This window comes from Rattus norvegicus, chromosome 12, assembly GCF_021556685.1.
Source record: "Rattus norvegicus strain SHRSP/BbbUtx chromosome 12, alternate assembly SHRSP_T2T, whole genome shotgun sequence".
Classification (NCBI taxonomy): domain Eukaryota; kingdom Metazoa; phylum Chordata; class Mammalia; order Rodentia; family Muridae; genus Rattus; species Rattus norvegicus.
In genome coordinates this window covers 27,607,332-27,632,226 of record NC_141545.1, presented here as the reverse complement: position 1 = coordinate 27,632,226, position 24,895 = coordinate 27,607,332, and the positions used below count along the sequence as shown (strand labels likewise).

The window sequence follows — 24,895 nt, the reverse complement described above, 5'->3', positions numbered from 1 at the left end:
CACAGCATGGTATATCAGCACAGCATGCTACTTGCAAAATGGCTGGCCGGGAAATGTAGATGGGACGTCCCAGGCTGTAAAGTCGCTTGCCACTACCAACCCCGAGTTTGATTGTAGGAACCCAGGTAAAGCTGAAAGGAGAGAACAAGCTCGCTCAGAGAGCTGGCATCCGACCTCCACGGGTACGCACACCTCCCCATGTACACACGCCATCTCGGTACCCTTTCCTGCAGAATAATAGGATTTGAAAGGCGGGGACGCTGGAGGGATGGCTCAGCAGTTAGAGCATTTGCAGCTCTTCCAAGAGGACCCGAGTTTGCTTCCCAGCATCTGCATCAGCAGCTCACAACTGCCTGGAACCCCAGCTCCAGGGGATCCAGGCCTTTTATGGTAGCTTCAGGTAACCACAAACACAAGTATATGCACACATGCACACATGCATACATACACACACAAGTAAAAGTATAAAAAAATGAACCAAGTGTTATTGCCCACACCTCTGAACCCAGCACTCAGGAGGCAGAGGCAGAGGCAGGGGCAGGGGCAGGGGCAGAGGATCTCTGAGCTTGAGATCCTGGTCTGTATAGTAAGTTTCAGGGCAGCCTAAGCAAACCATTGAGACCCTGTGTATTGGCTGGTTTTGTGTGTCAACTTGACACAAGCTAGAGTCATCTGAGAGGAAGGATCCTCAGTTGAGGAAATGCCTCCATGAGATCCAGCTGTTGGGCATTTTCTCAATTAGTGATCAGTGGGAGGGCCCAGTGCATGGTGGGTGGTGCCATTCCTATACTAGTCCTGCATCTATAAGAAAGCAGGCTGAGCAAGCCATGCGGAGCAAGCCAGTAAGCAGCACCCCTCCACGGCCCCTGCATCAGCTCTTGCCTCCAGGTTCCTGACCTGCTTGAGTTCCTGCCCTGATTGCCTTTGGTGATGAACAGCAATATGGAAGTGTAAGCTGAATAAACCCTTCCCTCCCCAACTTGCTTCTTGGTCATGATGTTTGTGCAGGAATAGAGACCCTGACTAAGGGGCTGGAGAGATGGCTCAGTGATTAAGAGCACTGACTGCGGGGTTGGGGATTTAGCTCAGTGGTAGAGCGCTTGCCTAGGAAGTGCAAGGCCCTGGGTTTGGTCCCCAGCTCCGAAAAAAAGAACCAAAAAAAAATAAATAAAAATAAAAATAAATAAATAAATAAATAATTGAAAATAAAATACAAATGTAAGCAGCTGGCCTCGATAGACAGCCCAGATGCTGCTCACAGGTGCTCACTGCCATGGGCTCACTGCTGTCCCAGCCCTGTGAGGACTTTGGTACCACAGTGGGATTACATGGGAGGAATGAAGGAAATACCAGAGGAAAGTGTGTGTCTGTGCGAGAGGCTGGAGAAGATGGAAATCCACAGTACTACCCACTCCGTCAGCCGTGAGAATGTTGTTTTCATAGCCAGCCAGTGGCACAGGGTGTTGGCAAATTCCTAATGTTTCATGAAGACAGATTCCTGCCTCAGGTCATCTAGAGGCCATTGTCCGAAGCCACCTGTGACCTCCTGCCCTAGGCTATGCTGGCTGAGGTGTCACAGAATCCAGTGGTCCTGCCCAGAACAGTGGCTGCTGTACTGGGCTCCATCAAACCCTGATGGGACATTTTGCCCCAGGGTTCCACACAACAGGCGCACTAGACAATCTCCAGCACTATGGTGACCGACCTTGGGAAGAGTCTCTTGCAACAAGCAGGTTGTAAAGAGGTTTTTGACTTTGTTTGGACATAGCAGGACAATGTAGCCCTGGCTGGCCAGGAACTCACTATGTAGACCAGGCTAGCCTTGAACTCAGAGATCCCTGAATGCCCTTGCCTCTTGAATGCTGGGATTAAAGGTGTGGATCAGCTGCTCTGGTTCTCTTCTTCAGCCAGGGTCCTGTGATGTAACCCAGGCTGGCAGCCAACTTGTGATGTTCCTGCCCCTGCCTCCCAGGTGTTAGGATTACAAGTATTAGCCACCACACCCAGTAGGAAGAATTTTATGTATTTGTTATTACTGCATTGTGCTGCTGGGGGCTATGTTCAGGCTCCCCTACATGCTAGGCAAATGCTCTACCATTGAGCCACTCCCTAGTTCTTTACTGGGGGGAGTCTAGGCAGAGGCTCTAACCACTGAGTCACACTCCAGCCCCTCCCTGGGGGATTCTAGGCAGGGGCTGTACCACTGAGCCACGCCCCCAGCCCCTCACTGGGGGATTCTAGGCAGGGGCTCTACCACTGAACCACGCCCCTAGCCCCTCATTGGGGGATTCTAGGCAGAGGCTCTACCACTGAGCCACGCCCCCAGCCCCTCCCTGGGGGATTCTAGGCAGGGGCTTTACTACTGAGCTATGCTCCTAGTACCAAGAATGTTTTACTAAGAGGTTGGGGATTTAGCTCAGTGGTAGAGTGCTTGCCTCCTAGCACAAGGCCCTGGGTTCGGTCCCCAGCTCTGAAAAAAAGAACCAAAAAAAAAAAAAAAAAAAAGAATGTTTTACTAAACGATCCCTGGGGACTCTATATAAGGAAATGCCATGACACCCATTGGCCCATAACTTCATGGCTCATCAGTCAAACACAAGTTCTTTATGAAAAAGGAAAAACATCCAGGATTGGGGGGTGGGGGGACGGTGACTGCACCCTGAGTCATCAGTCAGGGGAGCATAGCTGTTAGAACACAGGGTGGGAACCGACCTTAGGCAACTCCCTCCCTCTCTCCTCTGCAGGTAAAGGTCCCTGCTGCTGAGTCCAGGGACACATATTCAGTCCCCAGAACCCACATGGGGAGGGAGAGAACCAGCACCTAAAAGTTGTCCTCTGACCTTCACACACACGCTAGGGCATGTGCACAGCCCCGATCCTGCAGCACACACATGATAAATTAGTGTAATAAAAGTTGTCTTGCGGGCTGGAGAGATGGTTCAGTGGTTAAGAGCACTGACTGCTCTTCCAGAGGTCCTGAGTTCAATTCCCAGCAACCACATGGTGGCTCACAACCATCTGTAAAGAGATCTGATGCCCTCTTCTGGTGTGTCTGAAGACAGCTGCAGTGTACTTATATATAATAAATGAATACATCTTTTTTTTTCTTTTTTCTTTCTTTTTTTTTTTTTTTTTTTTTTTTGGTTCTTTTTTTTCGGAGCTGGGGACCGAACCCAGGGCCTTGTGCTTCCTAGGTAAGCGCTCTACCACTGAGCTAAATCCCCAGCCCCTTCTTTTTTCTTTTTTTCAGAGCTGGGGACCCAACCCAGGGCCTTGTGCTTGCTAGGCAAGTGCTCTACCACTGAGCTAAATCCCCAACCCCAAATGAATAAATCTTAAAAAAAAAAAGTTGTCTTGGGTTCTGGAGAGAGATATCTTAGTGGATATCTTAGCGGATCAGGGTCCACTCCAAAAGACCCTGATTTGACTCCTAGCACTCACATGGTGGCTCACAACCATCTCTAACTCTAGTTCCAGGGGATCCAATGCCTTCTTCTGACCTCCCTAGTCGACAGGCACACACATGGGGCACATATATACATTCAGGTAAAACACCCATTCTCATACAATAAGATAATAATTTAAAAATATTTTTTAAGACATGTCTAAATTTTTACTACATTCTGACATCAGCAAGATTAAAGAGAAAGATTATTTCTAATTTTAGGTCAGCCTATTTTAACAAAAAGTAAAAAAGAAAGGAAGGAAAGAAGAAAGAAAGAAAGGAAGAAAAGAAAAGAAAAGAAAGGAAAGGAAAGGAAAGGACACATGAATATGTGCTGTGGAGGGTTTAGAGGTCAGAGGTCAGAGGTCAGACAAAGATAGCTAGAAAAGCCAGAGTTACTGAACCCCATCCCTGACCCTGTACCTCCCTTCCATCCCTCCTTGCTTGTCCCAGCCTAGAGGTCCCTGAGTCCTGTCTTGGAAGCAAGACAGGAACCCACACCCGCCTCTCTGTGCCTCATTTTCTGTGTAAGCCCCACCAGGAAACTCTGCCCATCTCTCCTGGCCTCAGTTTCCCCTCTGAGAGGTGACATTCAACCTAGATGTCCGGCTGTCTGTCACCCTTTGGCATCTCATACTGCACTCTTGGCCTCCCAAAACGCCACTCCTCCTGAGTGACACAGGACAGAGGGCCCAGGAGAAAGAAAAGAATGTGTTGCCCTGACAACTATTCTTCTGCCTGGCGTCCCTCCAATGAGGGACAGAGAGGAATGTCCCATTAATCATGCCGGCCTCTCCCTTTCCCTCTCCAGCCCTCTCTCCCTCTGCTCCTCAATAAAAATAATCCAAGTTCCTCAACGTGTTTCACAGAGCCGCTGGGCTTGGGTCGGCCCCCTCAGCCCCTGTGCCTGGAACCCACCCTCTGTCTCCATTCCTAAGCCACGGGACCAGAGCAGCTGAGGAACCCTTGGGAGTAACGGGGAGGGGGCTGTTCCTCCAGTCATCTCTGACACCTTTTCCTGAGGCGCCCGCTCTCCACTAGTCATGGCTAGAACTGGCTTAAAAAGTCCAGTGCCAGGTAAATGGCAAAACGGTAAAAAGTAAACAAAAATCTTGAAAAAAAAATCACCAGTAAAGCAGGTAGGAGAGATAGCCTGGGAAAAGGCATGGACTGGCCTAAAGCTACCCCAAGTTTTTGGGCAATTCGAAATCTTCCATGTGTCCTGGGACTGCTTAGGTTAAAGAAGATTAATAAGAAAAGGTTAATCAGGGCTGGGGATTTAGCTCAGTGGTAGAGCACTTACCTAGGAAGCGCAAGGCCCTGGGTTCGGTCCCCAGCTCCGAAAAAAAGAACCAAAAAAAAAAAAAAAAAAAAAAGAAAAGGTTAATCAAAAGCAGGAAGGAAAGCTGGGCTTGAAGGCTCGTGTTTGTAATCTCAGCACTTGGGGTGTTGAGGCTAGCCTAGGCTACAGTGGAAGCTGAATGATGTCACAATGTAGTTTGTTCTAATCTATCACCTTTTGGGGTGAGGGCATAGCTCAAGGGAGAACACTGGGCTAGAATCTGCAAGTGAAGTGCTAGGATGTGCTCAGAAGCAGAACTCTTGCTTGGAATCCCCAGTGAGGCTCCGGGCATGGCTCAGTGGGAGAAACCCTGCCTAGAATCCCCCAGTGACGGGCTGGGGGCGTGGCTCAGTGGTAGAGCACCTGCCTAGAATCTCCCAATGAGGGGCTGGGGATGTGGCTCAGTGGTACAGCTCCTGCCTAGAATCCTCCAGTGAGGGGCTGGGGGCGTGGCTCATTGGTAGAGACCCTGCCTGGAATCCCCAATGAGGAGCTGGAGCATAGCCTATTCTTCTACCTGGCATCCCTCCAATGAGGGACAGAGAGGAATGTCCCATTAATCATACTGGCTCTCTTAGGAAGACATAAGCTAAGAAGGTGGGTTGCACTGCTCCTTAGGAAACAGTATTTCCCAGGGTACACTCCACCTGACTGCTCGTAGGGTGCTCCTGGGTGACCGATCAGATTTAGGCTCCACCCTCTATTCTCTGACACCTAGGTTTGGAGCCACTCAAATTTCAGTACAGCGGGCCCCAGGACGTCAGAGAAACTTTGAATCACAGAGCATGTTAATGGTTTCAAAATGAAATGTTTCTCACTCGGTCTGGGTGACTCTATTTGAGAAGTTGTGGGATGTGTAGAAGGTGGGACTTCACCAGAGGAAGCAGCTTCCAGGGGCATGCTTTGAAGGGTCTAACCTGGCCCTACTTCCAGCCCTCTGTAGCTCAATAGCCCAGGCTGATTTCGAACTAGAGTCAGTTCTCCTGCCTCAGACTCTTGTGATTTAGGTAAAGGTATGAGATGACAAAACAGGGTCCTGTTTTAGTTTTCTTGGTGTTGTTGTTTTGTTTTGGTTTTGGTTTTTCAAGACAGGGTTTCTCTGTGTAGCTCTGGCTGTCCTGCAACTTGCTCTGTAGACCAGGCTAGCCTCGAATTCAGAGATCTGTCTGCCTCTGCCTCCAAGAGTGCTGGGATTAAGAGCATGTGCTGTCACCACCTTAATTTTTTAAAGATTTATTTTTTTATTTGTATGAATGTTTTCCTGGGTGTTTCTGTGTGTCACATCATGCCTGGTGCCTGCAAAGTCATAAGAGAGCATTGGATCCTCTGGAATTACAGACAGTTGTGAACCATCACGTGGGTGCTAGGAATTGAACCTGGATCCTGTATAAGCTCAATAAGTGCTCTTAACTGCTGAGCCCCTCTTTGTATTTTGGAGGTAAAAATCCCAGGCTAAAGTGGAATTTCCTGTGTAGTTCAAGATGGTTTCAACCTGGAAGAGATGAGATTTCAGATCTGTACCATCATGCCTTGTTTTTTGTTTGTTTTGTTGTTGTTTTATAGCTTTTGATTATATTTGGCATGCTGGAGATGGAGCCCAAAGGCACTCCCATACCCCTCACTGGGGGATTCTAGGCAGGGGCTCTACCACTGAGCCACGCCCCCAGCCCCTCACTGGGGGATTCTAGGCAGGGGCTCTACCACTGAGCCACCCCCCTGCCCCTTACTGGGGGATTCTAGGCAGGGGCTCTACCACTGAGTCACACCCCCAGCCCCTCACTGGGGGATTCTAGGCAGGGGCTCTACCACTGAGCCACACGCCCCCAGCCCCTCCCTGGGGATTCTAGGCAAGTGTTTCACTGCCGAGCCTGATGAGAAAGTATTTTCTAGCTTTCGGTTTTCTAGTTTTGCAGGAAGCTCTCCCGGACTTCGAAGGTGGGGAGCTGCTCATCAGAAGAGACACTCAGTACAAGTGGTAGCCTTTGAACCATCTTGTAGTAGAAAGACTCAAGACCTGAGTGAGGTCAAGGAACTCTGGAGCGTTTCCCACTTCACAAGCGCTTGGAATAAGGGGCCCTAAATACTCAGTTATTTTTCTTTCTGGGCCCAAACAGAGCCCTTAGCTCTCTCTGTTTGGAGGGTGTGAGGCAAGCCCAGTCAACCCTTGGAGGCACACGGTTTCGCTGTGCACCTCCTCAGACCGTGGGTGTGACGGTTGTCATGGAACGCATCTCTGTTTGACGATCCAGAGTTGGGCGAGTCTTTGGGAGAATAACTATTTAACTTGTGTGAGGAGGCAGCAAGTGGGGAACCACACCTACCTTATGAGTCACCCCCAAAGGTACACAGTAAGAAAGGTCAAAAGGGGGCTTTTCCTGAGGGCTTGGTGTGGCCCCTTTGGAGATCCAGGACCCACTCCCCTCCCTCACGCTGGTTCTCACTAGTGCTTGGCATTTCTGGGAGCGAGAAGGGAAGGTACCATGTTAGTCCGGTCACCCGCCTGATGTTGTAAAATAAAAGGGCAGTGCCAGGTCAGAACCAAACACAGGGAGCAGAGAAGTTTCCACATTATCAGTTATTGGACAAATCCATTTGCCAGATCTTAGAGTCAGCACTGGGGAGAAACCTGGGAGCTAAAGAAGCCTGACCTTTGCCCTCTGACCTTTGCCCTCAGTTTAAAGGACAGAGTTGGCTATGATGTTGTAGCCTAAATCTGAAATGTCCCCCACAGACTCATGCCTGGAGCACTTGGTCCCCAGCTGGTGGCAATGTTTTGGGTTATAGTGGAGGTGGGGTCTAGCTGCAGAAATAGGTCATCGAAGGTTATCTATCCCGAACCCTTTCTGCTTCCTGGTTCATCATGATGTGAACAACCTTCCTATGCCTTCCCACTGCTAGGAGCTGAGGTGCTCCACCATGCCTGGCAGGAGAGAACAGACTTTAGAGTGTCACCCTCTGGCCTCTCTACGTACTGTGGGTGTGTGCATGTGAACAGTGTGTGCGAGCCTGCACACACACACACACACACGCACACCATACACACAGATACAGACACATACACAGACACAGACGCACACGGGCACATGCACAGACATACAGGCACACACAGACACATAGACACAGACAAACACACAGAGACACACACAGAGAGACACATACACAGACACAAGCACACACACAGACGCACACACACACACAGATACAGACACATACACAGACACACAGGCACACACAGACACACAGACACAGACTAACACACAGAGACACACACAGAGAGACACATACACAGACACACATATAGGCACACACAGACACACAGCCACAAACACACAGAGACACATACACAGACACAAGCACAAATACAGACGCAGACACACACACACACACACACACACACACACAATAAGTAAATAAGTAATAAGTAGCAATAAGTAAATAGCAATAAGTAAAAACAATTTTAAAGGCCAGATACAGTGGAGAGATGGCTCAGCAGTTAAGAGCACCGACTGCTCTTCCAGAGGTCCTGAGTTCAATTCCCAGCACCCACATGGTGGCTCACAACCATCTATTATGAGATCTGATGCCCTCTTCTGGTGTGTCTGAAGACAGCTACAGGGTACTCACATGTATAAAATAAATCTTAAAAAAAAATAAAAAAATAAAGGCCAGATACAGCAGCACATATCTGTAATCCCAGCGCTTCTAGGCTAAAATGGGAGGGGGAAACTGGAGAATCAATCAGAAGTTCATGGTCTGGGGTTGGGGACTTATCTCAGTGGCAGAGCGCTTGCCTAGGAAGCGCAAGGCCTGGGGTTCGGTCCCCAGCTCCGAAAAAAAGAACCAAAAAAAAAAAAAAAAAAGGGTGGGAGTCAGGCGGGGCCTTGTAAAGTCGTCCTCTGACTCCACACTAGAGCCTTAACATACACACGACCCTCCCCCCACACATGACACATGTGCACACACAAAGATAAATAGTCAATAGACACAGGCATAAGGAAAAAAAGTGTCGCTTTACGTTTTCAGTTCTGGCGTCACTTGTTTTGCTCCTAGGTAGCTGATTCAAGGTATCTGCTGAGCCGGCTACAGTGGATGCTGGGCAGTGGGCAGAAGTGGGAGAGGGGAGCAGGAAATAAACCAATCATGGAAGGGAAGCAAGCAGCAGTTCGCAAGAGTTGGGAGAGCAGGGCTGCTTCCTAGAGCCACGGTTGACCCACAGTGAGGGTGAGTTACTGCTGCAGATGTCTTCTCATCTGTGTGATACGATTAGGCCAGAGGCTGACCTCACCCAGTTCTAGGGACTTGAGACGAATGAACAGGAACAGACTTTTACAAGGAGTGCACTCCCCTCCTTGTTTTAGGAGAGGGAGAGGAAGAGAAAGAGATAAATTGTGTGTGTGTATATGATATGAGAGTGTGTATGTTGTTTGTAGTTGTTTTGATTACTTTTTGTTTTTTGCCCCACCCCTCTCCGCCCCCAGACAGGGTTTCTCTGCATAGCCCTAGCTGTCCTGGAACTCTCTGTGTAGACCAAGCTGGCCTTGAACTCACAGAGATCCGCCTGCCTCTGCCTCCTAAGTTCTGGGATCAAAGGTGTGCACTACAGCCCAGCTTTGTTTGTTAGACAGGGTGTACTGTAGCCCAGGCTGGCTAGGAAGCCACTATGAACTCCTCCTCATCCCCCTGCTGGAATTATATGTGTGAAGCACTAACTATATCTGGCGCCTAGTTCTGATGACTGCCTTCAACTTCTGAGAGAGAGGAGGAAAGGGGGAGAGAGGGGGAGGGGGAAGGGAAGGGGAGAGGAGAGAGAGGGAGAGGGGGGAGAGGGGGGAGAGGGAGGGAGGGGAAGAGGAGGGGGAAGGGAGAGGGAGGGGGAGAGGAAGAGGAAGAGATAGATTGCGTATGTATATATGATATGAGAATGTGTATATGAATATATGTATATCACATACATTTGTGATGTTGGGGAAGGAACTCAGAGCCATATACATGCCAGGAAAGAATTCTGTCATTGAGCTACATCTAAGCCCATGTCATCTGTCTGTCTGTCTATGTCTGTCTGTCTACATCTGTCTGTCTATGTATGTATGTATGTATGTATGTATGTATGTATGTGTGTGTGTATCTATCTATCGATCGATTGATCTGTGTTTCTATCTATCCATCCATCCATCCATCCATCTATCCATCTATCCATCTATCCTTCTACTTATCCTCTGTCTATCCATCTATTAGCCCATTAACCCACCATCAGTCTATTCATCATTTTGATTTGATTTGCTGGCTATGACAGAGATCTCCTGTAACCCCAGCAATCAGGAAAGAGCACCAAGAGTTCAGGGTCATCCTTGACTATATGCTGAGTTTGAGGGCAGCTTAGAGACTCTATCTGAAGAGAGAGGAGAGGGTGCATGTGTGTGTATGTGTGTGTATGTGTGTATGTGTATGTTAAGTGTGTGTGTGGTGTCTGTGTGGGTGTGTATGTGTGTGTGTATGTGTGGTGTGTGTGTATGTGTGGTGTGTGTGTGTATGTGTGTATGTGTGTGTATGTGGTGTGTGTGTGTGTGTGGTGTCTGTGTGTGTGTATGTGTATGTGTGTGTCTGTGTGTGTGTGGTGTCTGTGTGTGTGTATGTGTATGTGTGTGTGTATGTGTGTGTGTGGTGTCTGTGTGAGTGTGTATGTGTGTGGTGTCTGTGTGGGTGTGTGTGTGGGTGTGTCTGTGTGGTGTGTGTGTGTATGTGTGTGTGTATGTGTGTGTGTGGTGTATGTGTGTGTGTATGTGTATGTGTGTGTATTGTGTGTGTGGTGTCTGTGTGTGTGTGTGTATATGTGTGTATGTGTGTGTATGTGTGTGTTGAGTGTGTGTGTAGTGTCTGTGTGTGTGTAGTGTCTGTGTGTGTATGTGTGGTGTGTGTGTGTATGTGTGGTGTATGTGTGTGTGTGTGTAGAATGTCGGTCCCAGGGACAGCAGTTGCTGGAACAGGGCTTTGCCCTCCAGCCTGAGTGGTTGGAGGGACACCTACCTTCTGTGTGCCTTGTCTAGAAGGTGAAGGGACTCCCTCCCTCACAAGGTGACTATAGGGTGCTCTAGTGACCAGGACCCAGGGCAGGCAAGGCAGGATCTCTATGGGGCAGCCCACACCCAGAGCAGCCTGCTCCATACCCAGCCCCTCCCAGCCCGGGCCCTTAGAGTGGGGGGCAGGTGTCCTGGCTTGTTTCCCTCATAGGCCTGTTCTTTTCGGACCCATCCCTAGTGATGCTGAGTCCCCTAGAGCCTATAGCCTTAGCCCCTGAACCTGTCCAACCAGTTTTAGGGAGGAGGGGGCACCTCTCAGTAGCAGCCTCTGGTAGCAGCCTCAGGAGCCCGGCCCGGCGAGCGGCTGCACAGGAGACCTGAAGGAAGGATAGCTGGAAGCTCAGCACAGCCATGGGGCCCCACAGGAAACAGTCTATGCTGCTGCTGCCCCTGTTGGTGCTGGTGACTTGTGTCCAGCCCGGAACAGGTCTGGGTGAGTGAGGCTGGGGTGGGGGGTACCCCACGTACTCAGTCCTCTTCAGGATGGAATACTTCCTTTGAATCTTGGGTGCCTCCTGATCCTCTCCCCTGGTTGAAGACTGGGTTCCCGGATGCCTCAGGCAGTCGGCCTAACTTACGTGGTGACAGATGGGTGTCTGCCCCTCAGTCCCCAAACTGAAGAGCAAGAACATGGCTCCTCTCCTCTTTGGGTTCTCACACCTACATTTTACCAATGGCTCCTAACTAACCTCTCCTCTCTGTATCTCCATTCCTCTTCCCTCGATTAGGAAAATATTAGCTACCTATAGTTTTCTGAGGTAGGACACACACACACGTATGTGTGTGTGTGTATAGTGTGTAGTGTGTACATGTGTACAGTGTGTAGTGTGTGTGTACAGTGTGTAGTATGTGTGTACAGTGTGTAGTGTGTGTGTAGTGTGTAGTGTGTGTGTACAGTGTGTGGTATGTACTGTGTAATGTGTGTGTACAGTGTGTAGTGTGTGTGTGCAGTGGGTAGTGTGTGTGTACAGTGTGTGGTATGTAGTGTGTGTGTAGTGTGTAATGTGTGTGTACAGTGTGTAATGTGTGTGTACAGTGTGTAGTGTGTATGTAGTGTGTGTACAGTGTATAGTGTGTAGTGTGTGTAGTGTGTAATGTGTGTGTACAGTGTGTAGTGTGTGTACAGTGTGTAGTGTGTGTGTAGTGTGTAATGTGTGTGTACAGTGTGTAGTGTGTGTGTGCAGTGTGTAGTGTGTGTGTACAGTGTGTGGTGTGTAGTGTGTGTGTAGTGTGTAGTGTGTGTGTACAGTGTGTGGTATGTACTGTGTAATGTGTGTGTACAGTGTGTAGTGTGTGTGTGCAGTGGGTAGTGTGTGTGTACAGTGTGTGGTGTGTAGTGTGTGTGTAGTGTGTAATGTGTGTGTACAGTGTGTAATGTGTGTGTACAGTGTGTAGTGTGTATGTAGTGTGTGTACAGTGTATAGTGTGTAGTGTGTGTGTAGTGTGTAGTATGTGTGTACAGTGTGTATGTGTACAGTGTGTAGTGGGTGTACTATGTGTATGTGTACAGTGTGTAGCGTGTGTGTAGTGTGTGTATGTGTAAAGTGTGTGGTGTGTGTATGTGTACAGTGTGTGTGTTTGTGTGGTGAATGCATGCTATGATGCTCACGTGGAGGTCAGAGGACAACTGTTGAGAGTCAGTTGATAGAACCTGGACCCTGAACTCGGGTCACCAGGCTTGGCAGCAAATGCCTTTTCCCATCTTGCTGGCTCAGACAGCAAAGAGTTAGACAGTGGTTCTCAGCCTTCCTAATGCTTTAACCCTTCTACACTGTTCTTCATATCCTGATTACCCCAACCCTAAAATTATTTTTGTTGCTACTTCATAACTGTAATTTTGCTACATTATGAGTCATAATGAATATTTTTGCAGACAGAGGTGTTCCAAAGGGTCGGGAGGCAGGAGAAATCTAATCGGCACCCCTGCCCCATGCTAGATGCTTTGGAAAGAATCTAGTCTGGACCTTTGGAGATGACTAATTCTATAGGAATTTTTGTTTTTCAGACAGGGTCTTTATACATAGCCCTGGCTGTTCTGGAAATCACTATGTAGACCAGGCTGGCCTCGAACTCACAGTAGTAGTGAAGAGTTGACATGATTAACTGCATGTGTCAGGTAATGGTGGAGCCGGGCATGGTGGCGCACACCTTTGATCCCAGTGCTTGGGAGGCAGAGGTTGGTGGATCTCCCAAGGTCCAGAATTGTCCTTTGACCTGCGGCATACATAGGTATGTGCACACACGCACACGCACACGCGCGCACGTGCACGCGCGCGCACACACACACACACACACACACACACACACACCGGCAGGGGTGTAGGCAGGCAGGCAGACAGACACAGACACAGAGACAGAGACAGACAGAATAAGTAATTAATTAAGTGTGGTAGAAAACATGATTCCTTCATTCCCCCATTGACCTGGGGCTTTGGAGACAGACTCGTCCTCCCTGGGTTGAAGCTGGACTGTATTACTCAGCTTCCCTCTGCCCTCTTTTCCCGCCCTCCCCAGAGAGCATTAACTATGTCCCCCAGCTCCCCAGTGCCACCCTGGAGGGGAGACTCACACAATCTACCTTCACGCTGGAGCAACCCCTGAACCAATTCAAGAATGTCAACCTCTCTGACGCAGACCCCATCTGGCTGGTGGTGGCTCGCAGTGACAGTAAGTGTATTTGCTTTCTCACCGGGAAGTGGACAAGCAGGGCTGCACTCTAAGAGGTCTGGCAGGCAGGGGCAGCTGGGAGGGAGGCACTGTGGGGGGGGATGTGACTGGGAAAGGCCGTCAAGCCTACCAGGAAGGAACAGCGGCTGCTCACGTGCTCGCTGACCCTCAGTGCCACCCCCAGCTGCCCAGAACTTTACTGCCCCACGGAAGGTGGAAGACAGGCACGCCCCTGCTCACTTTGACGACAATGGCTACTACCTCACACTGAGGGCCAGTCGGGTGCACTACAAGGGCAGCCAGAACGACAGCCGGCTTCCAGTCCTCCGTGTGGGGAATGACAACAATTGCTCCGTGAGATCCCAGGGCTGTAATTCGCCTTTGCCAGGGCCAGGGCCCTACAGGTGAGCAGCAAAGTTCAGGGATCAGAAGACACCCTGCCTGGCACAAACAAGAGACCAGGGCAGCTACTGGGTGATTCACTGAGGTCAAGTGGTATGGCTGAGTTCCCTAGTCTTTTCCCTCCCTCCCTTCCTCTCCCCCTCTTTCCCTCCCTCCCTTCCTCCCTCCTGAGTTCTCTTCCTTTCTCCAAATAAAATAGATTTATTTTATCTTTAATTCTGTGTGTGTTTGTGAGTCTGTGTGTGGTTTTGTTTGTATGATGGTTCCTAGAAGCACACGTGTCTGGTCCCTAGGAACCAGAGTACGTTGAGCTACCTAGCGTGCATGCAATATGTCCTGTTAACTGATGAGCAGCTCTCCAGCCTCCTGACAGCTTTTTAAAGTAGCAATCCCTCAGCTCAATGCCCATATGCCCTGGGAGGTCCTGACCATGCAAAAGGATTGTCCCTACTCCAGACCAGGCACTCATAGGTGGAGACTAGCCTCAGTCCCCTGTCTTCCCTCACTAGATGCTTGCATTGAGTGCTCTAACACACACACACACACACACACACACACACACACACACACGCTCAATGAAAGTGAAGGCTACTGTAAGTGAGTCGCACATGGTTTCAGGACCATGGGGAGCCCCCAACACCAATGTTATCTCTTGCTCAGAGTGAAATTCCTGGCGATGAATGCCAAAGGACCTGTGGCTGAGACGCTGTGGTCCAAGGACATCTACCTGCAGCAAGGTAGGACACAAGAGCTCAAAAAGTAGTAGGGGGGGTGGGGGGCTACTAAGGGACCTGGGGACATCATGGGGCTGGGGAAAGTAGATCTCCCCCTATCAGAAAGCACAGCCCTACCCTGTTCTCTGCCCTAGTTGCCCCTCCATCATTCTAACATGTCCCCAGCTTGAGCACAGGACGGTTGGTCTGAAAACTGCCCCAAGGCCCCGTTTTGGGTTAAATAACTTCTTTCCTGCTTGCCTGTGCAGCCCAGACATTCCGAGGAGCTCCAGGGTCCCAGAGCAAGGGTACTGTGGTCATCATTGCCTTCTCGTCAATCCTACTGGCCATCCTGCTTGCAGTCTTCCTCATGTTGGTCATATCTGCTTGGTGAGTAGACTGGGCTGCTGCTCCCCGGACACCCAGCAGTAGTCTTCGTCGCTTGCTGCCATTTGAATGATGTCGGCTCCCCTGAAGGCTGGGCGGGGTTGACTAAAGCCCTTCTTCCTTGTGCCCATCAAAGGCCTGGTTTCCCAGCGGTTGCCGCTCGCCTCCTGCTGGCCATAACTAGAACTGCAAGCAGGTAGTTCGAAAACACTCCCAACATGAGCTCTTCAGGCCAAAGCCCGGGAGCTGGAAGCCCTAACAAACTAGGCTCAACCACCCATCCTGGACGAGCCAATTAAACAGACTGGTAATGAAGAGAAGGAGAGGCTGGAAAGATGGCTCAGTGGTTAGGAGCATGAACTACACTTAAATCTGTTCAGAATAATAGAATACAAGAAATAAAAGCCAGTCGAAGGCCGGGAAAGAAGATATCTTCAGTGTGACCGCATGGGAAAGAGGAACAGAGAGACCCAATGGCTCTCTAAGCCTATCTTTAGGATCTGACGAGGCCGTGACATAAGGTTGAGGTTTAAGGAGAGGGTAAGGATTGAACCACTGCTGAGCAATCCTGGTTAAGGTGTGGTCTCAGCCATGACTGATCACCAGTCCCGGTCTCCTGCTAGTCTCCCTCCGGCTAGCATGAGGCTCCCACCATTTTCTTCCCTTGCATGAGATTCCCAGGGAATTTCTTAGGACCCATTGTTTTAAAGTCTGCAAGCCCAGGGAGGGGCATAAGTGTCCCTTCATTCCTGGGCTAGGGTGACTCAGTTGGTAGGGGGCTTGCCCTTGTATGCAGGAAGGCACCCCAGTGCTGCTTAAAACAGATGTGCATGGGGTTGGGGATTTGGCTCAGTGGTAGAGCGCTTGCCTAGCAAGCGCAAGGCCCTGGGTTCGGTCCCCAGCTCCGAAAAAAAGAAAAAAGAAAAAAAACAAAACAAAACAAAAAAAAACCAGATGTGCATGGTGGTCATCCCCAGTCACAAAAGGAGTTAAGGCCCACCTGGGCTAAATGAGACCTTGTCTTTAAAAAAAGAGAATACCTTCATTCTTTTCAGTACAGTTACTTACAAAGGGACAGGGAAAGCCAGACATGATGTCATAGGCCCTTAATCCCAGCACTTGAGAGGCAGAGTCAGGAGGCTTCTTATGAAGTTCAAGGCCAGTGTGGTCTACAAAACAAGTTGCAGGCTAGCCCAGGCTATACAAAAAAATAAAACAAAACAGAAAATTTTATGGGTTGGGGATTTAGCTCAGTGGTAGAGCGCTTGCCTAGGAAGCGCAAGGCCCTGGGTTCGGTCCCCAGCTCCGAAAAAAAAAAGAAAACAGAAAATTTTACGAAAGGACAGAAGAAAGAGCTCATTTGTAAAGTTTACTTATTTTTGTGTTACGCTTGATTTGTGTGGGAGCATGCACGCACCACAGCACACATGTGGAAGTCAGAGGACAACGTTTTGGAGTTGGTTCTTTTCTTTGACTATGTGGGACCCAGGAATCGAACTCAAGTCTTCAGGCTTGGTAGCAAGAACCTTCATCCACCGAGCCATTTCACTGGGCCACATGTGCTCCTTGACACACATGTCCCCAAACCAACGACAACAACAACAACAGTAGTAGTGATAGCCATACAACAACAGTAATAACTTTAAAGGATCTTATCTAACCTCCGCAGTGGTTTTCTAGAGCTTCAAACCATTGCACAAGGGATATGGGAACTGAACTGGCCATATTGGACTCATGAAAGAGAGCTCAGTTATTCCTCTAAATTCCCCACATCCCTGGAACCCGCACAAAAGCAGACCCAGAGTTAGGCTCCTTCACTGACCTGTCTCTCCCCTTTTCTCTCCCGAACCTTCTGAAGTTGCTCGAGCACTTCCGTGTCCAGCCCAGAGGAGCAAGTGCGCATGCGACGATATCACACGCATCATGTGGGCAGCCTCCCAGCCGAGCGCAGCTCCTGAGAGTTTCTGAGGGCTTTCTCCGGGGGCCGAGTGGCTGAGCCTGAGCTGGAGTCCACCTGGAACCCAAGGGAAGGGTTTTCAGTTCAAATCTTGGAATAGGCAATCTTTATCAGAAATAAATGTCCGAAATACCTTTGCGCTTTATCTCACATATACCTGGGTTCATCTCCCTCACCTCTAACATTCTTCTCTGTCTCTCTCTCTGTCTCTGTCTCTCTTTGTCTGTGTGTGTGTGTGTGTGTGTGTGTGTGTGTTCGCGCGCGCGAGCATGCACGTGTATATGTACGTGTGTGTGTGTGCCTGTAGAAACGTATCTCTCTCCACCTTGTTTTTTCTAATAATTTTATTTATTTTATGTATATGAATACACTGTAGCTGTTTTCAGACACCAGAAGAGGGCATCGGATCTCATTACTGATGGTTGTGAGCCACCACGTGGATGCCGGGAATTGAACTCAGGACCTCTGAAAGAGGAGTCGGTGCTTGTAAAGAGCACTGAGCCATCTCTCCAACCCTTGTTTTCCCTTTTAATTTAGTTTTTCTATGTATAAGTGTTTTTTCTTGCATGTAGTATGCCCGGTGCCTGGGGAAGTCAGAAAAGGGAATCAGATTCCCTGGAACTGGAGTTACGAATGGTTGTGAGCTACCACGTGGGTGCTGGGAACTGAGCTTGGGTCCTCTCCAAGAATGGCGAGTTCTCTTAACTGTTGAGCCATCTCTCCAGCCCCATCTTATTGATTGAGACAGGCTCTATCAGTGAGCCCCGAGTTTACCAGTCTCTCTCAGCTCCCAGACTACTGAGCCCCAGGATCCCTGTCTCTCTAGACCCGGGTTTGCAAACACAGGCTGCTACACCTGGCTTTTAAAACCAAGAACTGGGCATCAAAATCGGGTCCTGATGCTTGCAGATCCCAACCGAGTCCTGATAGTCAGGGTCTCTTCCCCTCCCCCCCCGGGGGGCTGGGGACCAAACCCAGGATCTTGTGCTTCCTAAGCAAGCGCTCTACCACTGAGCCAAATCCCCAACCCCAGACAGGGTCTCTTTGTTGCCTAGGCTGGTCTTGAACTTGATTTCACTCTTCTGCACCTGCCTCCTGAGGTGCTGGGATGACAGGCATGTGCCCCGCATGTGCATTTCTCTTGAGACAGGATCTTATTGTATAGCCTAGGCTGGCCTGGAACTCATAATCTTCCTGTCTCGATGTCCTGAGTGCTGCCAATGCATATGCATGCCTGAATACCTGTCCCCTTGCAAAGTCTTCCTGTTCCCTTGTCCCAGTTCCTCTGGGGATGCTTTGAAAATACGATGTTGGGGTTGGGGATTTAGCTCAGTGGTAGAGCGCTTGCCTAGCAAGCGCAAGGCCCTGGGTTCAGTCCCCAGCTCCGAAAAAAAGAAAAGGAAAAAAAAAAAAGAAAATACGATGTTAAGACTCAGGGTTTGAAGCCCGCCGAGTCACCCATGCCATATTCCTGTGTATCAAACAATGGCCTTCCTAGCCACAGTAAGGCAGAACATGAGGAGCAAGATAGAGAAGATCATGGATGCAGGAGAGGCGCGTATACCTGTCCTTCTTGGCCACTGTCCTAGCAAAACAGCATGGGTGAAGATGGAGAGATGGCTCAGTCGATAAAGTGCTTGCCATGCAAGCACGAGGACCTGAGTTTGATCCCCAGAATTTGCAAAGGAGGCTGGGCATGGTGGACAGGATTGTAACCCTAGAGCTTGGAAGGCTAACGCAGGCAGACCCCCAGGTTCACTAGCCAGCGAGTGTGTGCACATTGATATGGGAGCCGGAGAGCCACTTCAGCCTTTCATTATCTTTGCATTTATTTCAGTGTGTGTGTGTGTGTGTGTGTGTGTGTGTGTGTGTGTGTGCATGTGTATGTATGTGTGTGTATGTGTGTATATGTGTGTATGTGTGTGCATGTGTGTATATGTGTGTATGTGTGTGTGGTGTGTGCAGTGTGTGTGTATGTGTATGTATGTGTGTGTGAATGTGTGTGTATGTGTGTGCATGTGTGTCTATGTGTCTGTATGTGTGTATATGTGTGTATGTGTGTGTGTGCATGTGTGTGCATGTGTGTGTGCATGTGTGTGTGTGCATGTGTGCATGTGTGCCTATGTGTCTGTATGTGTGTATATGTGTGTGTATGTGTGTGTCCATGTGTGTGTATGTGTCTGTATGTGTGTGTATGTGTGTGCATGTGTGTATATGTGTGTGTGCATGTGTGTGCATGTGTGTGTATGTGTGTGGTGTGGGTATGTGGTGTGTGCGGTGTGTGTGTATGTGTATGTATGTGTATGTATGTGTGTGTATGTGTGTGCATGTGTGTGTATGTGTGTGTATGTGTGTGTGGTGTGTGTGTATGTGTGTATGTGTATATGTGTGTGTGTGTGTGTGTGTGTGTGTGTGTGTGTGTGTGTGTACTATGTGTGCAGGTGCCTTTGAAGACTGGAAGAAGGCATCAGATCCCCTGTAGCTGGTGTTATGAGCAGTGTGAGCTGCCAAGCGTGTGTTCTGGGAACTGAGTGTAGGTCCTCTGCAAGAACAGCACATGCAGACAAGAAGGTACCCCTTCCCCTGCCTCACCTCCAGGGAAATACCGCCATCTGTTTCTGGCGGTTTGCATGAGTGGGTGTCAGTGAAGAGATGGCTCAGCAGTTAAGAGCACTCGCTGCTCTTGAAGAGGACAGGGGTTTAGTTTCCAGCATCCTCCTAAACATCTGTGCCTCCAGGTTACCTGATGCTCTCTTCTGGCCTCTACAGGTATCTGTACTCATGAACACATACCCAGAACATACAGATGTGCAATTAAAACTAACAAGATAGAGCTGGATGTGCTGCCACGCCCAGCCATCAGTATGACAGGTGTGCTTTTAATCCCACCCAGCATGTGGGAGGCAGAGGCGGGTAGATCTCGAGTTCAAGGCCAATCTGGTCAACATAGTGAGTTCTAGGACAAACCACAGCTACAAAGAGTGAAAAGCTCTCAGGGAGAACTTTCCCTCGGGATGGAGACCCTCCAACTCCAAAGACCAGACTGAGACACCACAGGATGCAATCAGCAAGAGGATTTGGTTTATTGTCGGGATACACAGGCACAGGCACCTGCGGGCGCTTCAGTCACTCGGGGGACTGGCGCGCCCCACAGAACCAAGGATGGGCTTTTATAGGATTTTGGGGAGCAGAAGCAAGCATACAGAAGCAGATGCATGGTTACAGGGATATAATTGGTGGATTCTAATATGGCAAGGGTTTAGCCCGGGGGCAAGTTTCCTAGCTACCTTCCTGAAACATAACGGCTGACTCGGCCCCCCAAGGGTTCAGCCCGGGGGCAAGTTTCTTAGCTACCTTCTTGGAACATAACGACTGACTCGGCCCCCCACCAGGGTGTGGGACCTCTCCTGGGGCTTTTTTTCATTGTCAGGTGCTCAACCGAAGTCGTCCTGTTGCCAGGCCTTCAACCAAACATATCTTGCTTGGCAGCCGCTGTGTACTCAGTGTTCTAACCTTTCCCTGAACCAGTCATCTTAAGTACAGCCTTGCAAAATGGCGTTACTGCTGCTAAGCTGGGGTCTTTCATTCCCCCATTTTTTTGCTAACTTTGAGTGAAATCTTTCACTCGACTTGGTCAAGAAATTTCTGTCTGGTGGGGGCTTATTCCCCCACTGACTCTAGGCCACAAAAGGGCTAGGAGGAGCCACGTAGGAGTTTTAACTTTAAGGGGTTTGGAATGCGCTGAACTCTCCATGTCTGGGGTGTAGTGTTGTGATTAGTCAATTCCTCAGACCGGACTGCCTTGACGTGTGGTGTGTGGATCTAAGCCGAGACTCCGTCTACCTTTAGGGCGGTCGGGGTAGTCAGGAGGACGGTGTAGGGTCCTTTTCACCGTGGCTCGAGATTCTTGGTCTGGTGTCTGTGCACCCACACGGTGTCTCCAATCTGGAACGGGTGTGGCACCACCGGATGCTCAAGCTTGTCCTGGTAAGCAGTGGCCAAAGGTCTCCAGACGTCTCTCTGCACAATCTGTAGGGCCTGTAAATGGGCCCTCAGAGAAGGGCTGTCAGCAAAATCAGCAATGTTTGAATCAAAGAAATGGACAAATGGGGGTGGTGTTCCATATATTATTTCAAAAGGAGTTAGACCATGGGGGCCCGGGGTATTCCGGGCCCGATATAGAACTAGGGGAAGGAGGGCCACCCAATCCTTTGAGCCAGTTGCAAGCGTAAGTTTGGATAAAGTCTCCTTAATTGTTCTATTCATGTGTTCTACCTGACCTGAACTCTGGGGTCTATAGGCACAATGTAATTTCCAATCAATCCCCAGCAATTTGGCCACCAACTGACTTACTTGGGAGACGAAAGCGGGCCCGTTGTCCGACCCCAACGCTTGAGGCATGTCATACCTGGGAAAGATTTCCTCGAGGAGCTTCTTGGTGACCATTTTTGTAGTCTCGTGTTTTGTGGGGAAGGCTTCGACCCATCCTGAGAAGGTGTCTATAAACACTAGGAGATACTTGTATCCATATATACCTGGTTTAATTTCAGTAAAATCAATTTCCCAATGGATGTCGGGACGGTGTCCCCTAGGACGAACTCCTTGTCCAATCATGGTCCTTCCCAGGTTAACCTGAGCACACGCTTTGTAACTCTCAGTCACCTTTTGTATCGCTTTGTCCCAATTAAAAAAAAACACAGATTTATCTCTTCTCGATCTAGTAAGGTTTTTATCTTCTTATGTAAAAAGGAGATCAATTCAAAAGTCCTTTGTAGACCCACTGTTTTAGTTGAGGGTGGTAGATGGCCCCCATTTTTTTTTTTAGGAGCTCTATGTCCTCATGGGCGTAAACCCAACTGGTTTGTCCCACTGGTGGGGGCGTGGGTTGGTCTGGGCTATTTAAGGGCAAGATTTGTTTGCTCATGGCCGCTTCTCGCGCCGTGGCATCGGCCAGCCGGTTTCTTCGTGCCTCTGGGTTGTGCCCTTTTTGGTGTCCTGGACAATGTATAATACTCAGTCTTTTGGGCAAGAATAGGGCTTCTAAGAGGGCCAGAATTTTAGCCTTATTTTTAATATCTTTATCTTTAGATGTGAGCAGCCCCCGCCTCCGGTAGATCTCCCCGTGGATGTGTGCCGTGGCAAAGGCATAACGGCTGTCTGTATATATATTTAGCCTCTTACCTTTTGTCATCTTGAGCGCCTGAGTCAAGGCGATGAGTTCAGCCCGTTGTGCGGAGGTACCAGCAGGCAGGGCTTTCGCCCAAATCACTTTGTCCTCCGTAGTGACCGCAGCTCCAGCCTTTCACTCTCCCTCTGCCAAGAAGCTGTTGTCATCCGTGTACCATGTGTGGTCAGCATTCTGAAGAGGCTGGTCCGATAGGTCCGGCCTGGTTCCATGTACTTCTGCGAGGATTTGTAGGCAGTCATGCTGTTTTGCCTCCTCTGGTAGAGGAAGCAAGGTGGCAGGATTGAGGGCGACTACGGGCCCAAACTGAACCCGTTCTGCATCCAGTAACAAGGCTTGGTGCGAGAATTAGAGAGCCAGCGGTCTGGGGGCTGCTTTACCAAGGCCTCCACTGCATGGGGTGCTAGGATGGTGAGTGGCTGTCCCAAAGTCAATTTTCCAGCATCCTTGATCAGGACAACAATAGCAGCCACCATCCTTAGGCACGGTGGCCAGCCGGAGGCCACAGGGTCCAATTTCTTAGACAGGTAGGCCACAGGGCGTTTCCAGGGTCCCAACCTTTGTGTTAGGACCCCTTTAGCATACCCCTGTTTCTCATCGATGAACAGTTACTGAGCAAATTGTAAGGGTTTGGAACAGTCGGATGAATATCTTCTATCCTCTTGTTGACCTTTCTCAAGTCTTGTATTGGCCTATAATCTCCAGTGTCGGGTTTCTTAACAGGCAGAAGAGGCGTATTCCAAGGCGACCGGCAGGGGACTAGGATGCCTTGATCTAGAAGCCTCGTAATGTGAAGCCTTATACCTTGATAAGCTTTATGTGACAGGGGGTATTGTTTTATGGAGACTGGAGTTGTAGTGGTCTTTAACTGTATAATTAAGGGGGGCTGTTGGAGCGCCAACCCCAACCCACCAGTCTCTGCCCAAGCCAGTGGAAAATTCGTGACCCAAGTGTCTATTTCTAGGGATTGTGGCTTGTCCTGTCCCAGTTCATATAGTCTATATTCATAGAACTTGAAGGGGAGTTCCGTGGGGGCCAGTTATTCGGGCCCCTCTTTCCTCAAAATGAATTTGTGCTTTTAGTTTGGTGAGCAGGTCACGGCCCAGCAGAGGGTACGGGCAGTCCGGAACATGTAAGAAGGAATGGGTCACCTTACCAGTAGCCAGCTGAACCCGGCGGTCCGTAGTCCATCGGTATTGTTTCTCACCAGTAGCTCCTTGTACCCAGGCCGTCTGGTCGCTGAGTTGTCCTGAAGCTTGAGTGAGGACTGAATGCTGGGCTCCTGTGTCTACCAGGAAAGTAACCGGCTGCCCCCCAACTTTAAGCGTTACCCTGGGCTCGCGGGGGGGGGGGGGGCTCCTGGCCCTGACCTCCCTAATCTTTATCTAGAGCCAAGAGGGAGGTTCGTGGTCGAGGCTTTCGGGGTCCGCCAGGCTTCTTGGGGCACTCTCTGGCCCAGTGCCCTTTCTCTTTGTAATAGGCACATTGATCTTTATCCAGCTTCAGCCCCTTTCGAGCTCCCCCCTATCTCCCTTCCTTTCTTGGCCCTGAACTACGGCGGCCAAGATTCGACTCAATTCTCTCTCTTATTAAAAATCTTTTCAGCTTCTTTAAGTAAATCCTGTAATGTATAGCCCTGCAAATTTTCTAACCTCTGTAACTTAGTCCTGATATCTGGAGCAGCCTGCCAGATGAAGGACATAGAGACACTCGTCATTTGTCCTGGGTCATCTGGGTCATAGGGAGTGTACATACGGTAGGCCTCCTTAAGTCTCTCTAGAAAGGCGGAGGGAGTTTCCCCTGCTTCCTGTAATACCTGTTTTACCTGAGCCAAATTAGTAGGGCGTCGTATAGCCCCTCGGAGACCCGCTAGAAGCAACTGGCGATAAAGGCGTAGGTGTCCCTTACCTTCAGCTGTATTAAAATCCCAGTTTGGTCCTCAGGCAGCTGGGTGGGACGCCCATCATCTCCCAGAACATGCTTTCTGGCCTCTAGGAACACTCTTTGTTTTTCTTCTGAGGTTAAGAGGGCCTATAAGAGCTGTTGGCAGTCATCCCAAGTAGGCTGGTGGGTAAGTAAAACAGATTCTATTAGGATGGTGAATGCCACCGGATCTTTGGAGAAAGAAGGGTTGTGTTGTTTCCAATTGTAAATGTCAGCTGCTGAAAACGGCCAGTATTGGGTCTGGCCACCGGTTCCCTGTCTAAGTGGGAAAGCCTGGGAGGTTGAATCTGGCATCACCTCGCGCTTATTGCGCAATCTCCCTGCGACAGGGGAGAAACCCTTATCAGACTGTGGCCCGGCAACTGATCTGGCCGGCGGCTCTGCCTCCTCCGTTTCAGCCGGGCCTGTCAGAGAGAAGATCTATGAGAGGGGAGTTTGGGTCTGCCGGGAGGACAGGTTTCTTAGAAGGCTCTGATTTCACAAAGGTAGAGAGAGGAAGACGTGGCCGGCGGACCGGGCGGGGCCGAGGGGACAGGCTGGGGGTTGAGGGGAGGCCAATTCGGGTCCACGAAGGGTTCCGCCCGGGGGGGGGGGGTTAAGGCGAGACTCTCTCAAGTGATAATATAAGAAACCTGGTCAGGATGTCCGTGGACGACCCAATCTTTAACCTGTAAAATAATGATCTTATTAAATGTGTCATTCACTGGCCATCCCGCTCCGAAAGTGGGCCACTCGGATGTGCAGAGAGTCTGCCATTTTCCTTTTTTTTTTTTTTT

General features: G+C 49.7%; 1 protein-coding gene and 1 long non-coding RNA gene across 3 annotated transcripts; one reads left to right on the top strand and one right to left on the bottom strand.

Moving 5' to 3' along the window:
* The first annotated feature begins 11,100 nt into the window (after window positions 1-11,100).
* Window positions 11,101-17,140, top strand: Upk3bl1 (uroplakin 3B like 1). Of its 2 annotated transcripts, none has more exons than XM_087579066.1 (6): window positions 11,101-11,297; window positions 13,379-13,531; window positions 13,704-13,935; window positions 14,594-14,670; window positions 14,916-15,036; window positions 16,892-17,140. In XM_087579066.1, exons 1-6 carry the CDS (start codon window positions 11,216-11,218, stop codon window positions 16,989-16,991), a joined length of 765 nt encoding a protein of 254 aa, XP_087435192.1. In that variant the 5' UTR covers window positions 11,101-11,215; the 3' UTR covers window positions 16,992-17,140.
* A 3,647-nt stretch (window positions 17,141-20,787) lies between these two features.
* LOC148002284 (uncharacterized) lies at window positions 20,788-22,305 on the bottom strand. The gene is made up of 3 exons (XR_015634741.1): window positions 22,172-22,305; window positions 21,399-21,985; window positions 20,788-21,053 (listed from the first exon to the last, which is right to left on the bottom strand). It is a non-coding gene; the product is annotated as an uncharacterized LOC148002284 (long non-coding RNA).
* Window positions 22,306-24,895: the final 2,590 nt, after the last annotated feature.